This window comes from Volvox carteri (genome assembly GCF_000143455.1).
Source record: "Volvox carteri f. nagariensis unplaced genomic scaffold VOLCAscaffold_62, whole genome shotgun sequence".
NCBI classification, from domain to species: domain Eukaryota; kingdom Viridiplantae; phylum Chlorophyta; class Chlorophyceae; order Chlamydomonadales; family Volvocaceae; genus Volvox; species Volvox carteri.
In genome coordinates, this window is record NW_003307605.1 from 536379 (window position 1) to 541162 (window position 4784).

The window sequence follows — 4784 nt, forward strand, 5'->3', positions numbered from 1 at the left end:
ACACCCTTTATAGTTTGCGGCGGGGTGGTGCCTCGGCCGCCCGTGCGGCGGGAGTGCCACTGGATATCATCGAAGCATTTGGTGGCTGGGCCGCAGGCTCGTCGGCGTTGCGGGAGAACTACCTCGATTTGGGGGTCCGTGGCTGCCCTCGTGCGGTCGCCTTCTTTGGCCCTCTCGCGGCCCGGCGTGTCGCGCCGGTGATGGGTCAGTACTTTAACCGCTGAGAGGGGGTGTCTTTCCTTTTGGCAATAGACTCGTAGCAGGAGCTAATGCGGGCTATGCGAAGCTTGAGCCGGGTTAGCTAAGGCGTAGGGCCTTACGGCCGTTTTAAGTGGTACGACTTGAGGCCGGCGATCCGTGTCCTCAGGATCGTCTTTTGCATAAATAGCGCGTGTTGCAGGTTTTCTGTATCTTGTTTTTGTTGTTCAGCACGCGCCCCGCCCTCCCACCCTGGAGGCCGCGTCGCCCGCCCTTTTCGCTCTACTACATTATTTCTTTTCCTTTTGGTTCGGTGCGGCCTTTTCATCGATCAGGCCGTAAGAGCACAGCCAATATCTGTAACAGAAATGGCAATGGCAATAGACTCGTAGCAGGAGCTAATATAGTCTGCATTTCAAGTACGTCATGATACCGTGGGGTCACAGTCCCCATATACATGACTGCGTTGCATGACAGACGTTACAGAATGGACCCGGATAACGGGGGCTGTCCGAGTCGGCGAACAGAAAAAGGTGCACCAAAATGTGCATAAACCAGCAAAGGTGAGAACAGGTATCACGGCGAGCCCAGCGTGGCTGTCTTCCGTGAAGGAGAATTACAACCCCTGCCATTTCCCACCACTCCCACCCCCCGAACTTGGCCAGAAAAGGGATGGTTGTCGCGATGTCATCGGACGCGATTCGTCAGACTTGGAAGGCCGGCTCAACTGCCTCGGGGAATAGACCCTATCGTCCTTGCTAAGCGGCGTTTCCGGCACGTAGGCAATACGTCTTTGTTGGTGATCAAAAATTAAAGACACATATTACCTATGCTACAGCCTATGGACAAACCTGAACTCGGCTGCCATTTCACATGTGCGCATATGTATGAAATGGCCCCGGCCGAGGTTTCACAGAAATTCACGCATAACAAGTAACAGCAGACTTATAAAGGAGCAAATAATGGAAGAAAATATTTCAATCATTAAAATAACCACGCTGGGCGAGCCCCGTCTCTCGGACCGGACAGCCCAAAATTGCAATTGCGTAGACAACATGTAAATAGCAGCACCATGTCACACCATAGAACAAGTCCTCAGACAAAACTCCTGCTAAGATTCATCATCCATCAAACAGTATGTACCGGGGCGGCGGGAACATAGCTAACAGTTGTCAACGAACGACCTTCGACGGCCTCCTCAACCTGCGCCTCCGCCCGCCTCCGCCGTACACGCAGCGTTTTGAACTGGTTTTACGTTTGCGCCCCGACTAGTACGAGGGCCTTATGGCGGAGGGTCAACGGTCTCCACCGACCAAGAGACCTATAAAGCAGGCTCCGGCTTCATGTAGCAATCGTGTCACGTTCAACGGTGTGCAGCCATACACCGAAAGTGATGGAAGGGCTATTGGGGCGGAATATTGTGTAGGGTGCAGTTGGGCATACCTTCCTGGGTTTCATGCAACTGGGGAAGGCCAGCGACATCGGATTTTGTAAATCTCTGATGCAAATCATCACATTGCAGCGGTTTAGCACACGACAGGAGTACTGAAAAGTTAGTTAGCAGCTCGCATCCTCTCGCGGAACTGGAGGCGCGCTTAGCTAACAGATCAACGCAACGAAATTATTGGGCGTGAAGCAAACAGAGGCTTTGGGCGTGCGACCGGTGAGTCCCTGTGACATCGCTCTGCAGCACGGAAACGATTGTAAACTGCTCGATCACCGCGCCAATTGCACTGCGTTTTTACCCTAAGCACGATACAAGCACTACATGATTTCTCTATCTTATGAGATCGCGATGGTGAATTTATCAGCCTTTTGTGCTTTGGAGACGCACGTTCACACGCGAAGCGTTTCATGGCCCTCAATTACATTGCCCCAGGCCTGAGGCGGCATGGCCACCGGACTGGCATTTGCGCTAGTACTCTGGCTCGCGGCCTCCATTCTTGGTAAGGGAGTTTTTCGTATTTAAACGGCTCGCTAGGTCGCCCTATGGCATATGCGCTGTCGGACTCGTGTTCACAAGCTTCAATGACGGCTACCGAAGCCTTTGCTTAATTTTGCTCATCGCTCGCTCATCGCGCCTAAACGCTAAAACGATGGCTAAAACGAAGACTAAAACTAAAACGTATGCGTCGATTCGTAAGCATGAAAACCTCCTTGCGTTGTCATAAACCTGCCTCACAGCTTCTGTTTATTGTTTACTGATTTTATCAAAATTTATTATTTATTTAATTGTTGATTGTTTTGGCCCCGCTGGATACCGCTTTTCACGCATGTCATGGCTGGAAGGGCGCGCAGCGGCGTCCGGCGGACTCCTTGCCAATGCAGGATCATCGGCAACATCTTTGAATCGCCCCGGGCGCGGCCTCGTGGCCACGGCAAGCCAGGGATTTCCTTGGTGCGGTTGTGAGACGTACGACTGTGCCTGCAGCCCGTACACCTTGATACCGTTACCACCTGTTCAGGTACGCCGCCCCTTCAAGAATGCTAATACATTTTGTGTATTTTATGCACGTCACTCCGTTCCCGCGCACAGCCGCCATCCTGCGGTCTTTGAAACTGAAAATCCCGGATCTGGCTTATGTGCAACCCACCTTATCCCACCAAGAAACCGCCTGATAAATGGTGATATGTGTGTATATCTAATCTCCCTAACGGCTTGTTGCAAGCGTTAAAGGAAATTTCATGAAGCACATCCCCATGGGTTGGCCACCAGCTGAGTTTTGAGTTACATGCTTAGGGTTTCCCTGTTTAACCTTGCATCTACCCCTTCACGACCCAAAATGCAACCCAACTTGCAGAGGGCGGGCTTTGTTCGGACTTGCTTTCGTGTGGCCTACGTCGGCTGTGACCGCAATCTGGCGTGTTGCAGAGAGCTCTTGGGCAGCGTGCAGAGACTGATCCTAGACACCAACCCCCAATGCGTTGATCAGTTCAATCTTGGCGGAGTTCTGGTCAACGGCCAGCCTTCCCAGTCTTGGTCCATCAGTACTCATGACTCGGGTACGTACGCACGTGCAAACATGTTTAAAATGTCATAAAAATTTCATACGGATGACATGTGGATGACTGGTTGATGCAACTTCTGATGTGTAAATATAATAACGACTTATCTTAATACATGTCGTTTTTCACATCTGTACTTGGCCTTTTCTCCTGGCTGTAGGCTACGAGCTGAAGATCTCCAACCTCCAAGCGAGCAATAGCACCTTCCCGGGCAGCACCATTTGCATAGTAGGCTATCCGGAATGCTCAACTTGGGCGGACGTTTGCAGGGGATATCCTGCACGGGGCTGCAGGTGCGTGAGAAAGGGTACGGGAAGCATCAACGGGACCCGGGACTCGGAGACATAAGATCCCTGGGGGGCCAAAGATGGGAAAACCGACGAGTACCATTATGAGCCGACCTGGGATATTAGTTAGAACTTGTCAAGGGCTTAGCGATGCAGCAAGTTCCTTTGGACCAATAAATCTACGATGGGGTGTGTGGAAACGGGAACTTTAGGGGCTGGCGACTGGGGGAACACCACCGTTGTCAGTTGGTCAGTTGACTGGAACAGCTCGAGAGAAGCGTTTCGGGAGACTGGCAACACGTAGAGAGGCTACATGTGGAAACTTACACAATCCTAATTCTGGTGTTTAAGGCTGACTTAAACCGACCTTACTATCAGCTATGTCCCACGCGAATCAACGACCCCACAGTAATTTCTACACTTTACTGTCCCTCGCCCCACCTTCACATAGGTACTCTCTGGTGGACACAGCGGACAGCAAGAACTGTCCCATATGCCGCCTAAACACGAATCAGCCTCCACCGTCAATACCGGCACCACCCTTGCCACTGTCCCCAAAACCCCCAAGTCCGGCACCGCCTTTTCCGCGACCACCTACTCCCCGGCCTCCGTCAACACAGCCGCCGAGCCCTATTCCGCCGTCTCCTCAGCCGCCCAGCCCATCCCCGCGATCTCCTCAACCGCCCAGCCCTGCTCCACTGTCCCCTCAGCCGCCAAGCCCTGCTCCACCCTCCCCTCAGCCGCCCAGCCCTGCTCCACCCTCTCCTCAACCGCCCAGCCCTACTCCACCATCTCCTCAGCCGCCCAGCCCTACTCCGCCATCTCCTATGCCGCCAAGCCCTGCTCCACCCTCTCCTCAACCGCCCAGCCCTACTCCGCCATCTCCTCAGCCGCCCAGCCCTACTCCGCCATCACCTATGCCGCCAAGCCCTACTCCGCCATCTCCTATGCCGCCCAGCCCTGCTCCACCCTCCCCTCAGCCGCCCAGCCCTACTCCACCATCTCCACAACCGCCCAGCCCTGCTCCGCCATCTCCTCAGCCGCCCAGCCCTACTCCGCCATCCCCTCAACCACCCAGCCCTGCTCCACCCTCTCCTCAACCGCCCAGCCCTGCTCCACCCTCTCCTCAACCGCCCAGCCCATCCCCACCCTCTCCTCAACCGCCCAGCCCTACTCCGCCATCTCCTCAGCCGCCCAGCCCTACTCCGCCATCTCCTCAGCCACCCAGCCCTGCTCCACCCTCCCCTCAGCCGCCCAGCCAATCCCCACCCTCTCCTCTACCCCCCAGCCAAT

General features: G+C 54.4%; 1 protein-coding gene across 1 annotated transcript in view; it reads left to right on the forward strand.

Annotated features, from left to right (window-relative positions):
* Positions 1–741: 741 nt before the first annotated feature.
* Positions 742–4784, forward strand: part of VOLCADRAFT_97603 (uncharacterized protein) — a gene marked incomplete at both ends in the record, with an annotated part of 18755 nt that continues 14712 nt past the window's right edge. The window contains 4 exons of the mRNA XM_002956521.1: positions 742–761; positions 2630–2663; positions 3000–3201; positions 3365–3497. Of these exons, the coding sequence (XP_002956567.1) occupies positions 742–761; positions 2630–2663; positions 3000–3201; positions 3365–3497 (389 nt within the window). The remainder of the gene's footprint in view (positions 762–2629; positions 2664–2999; positions 3202–3364; positions 3498–4784) is intronic.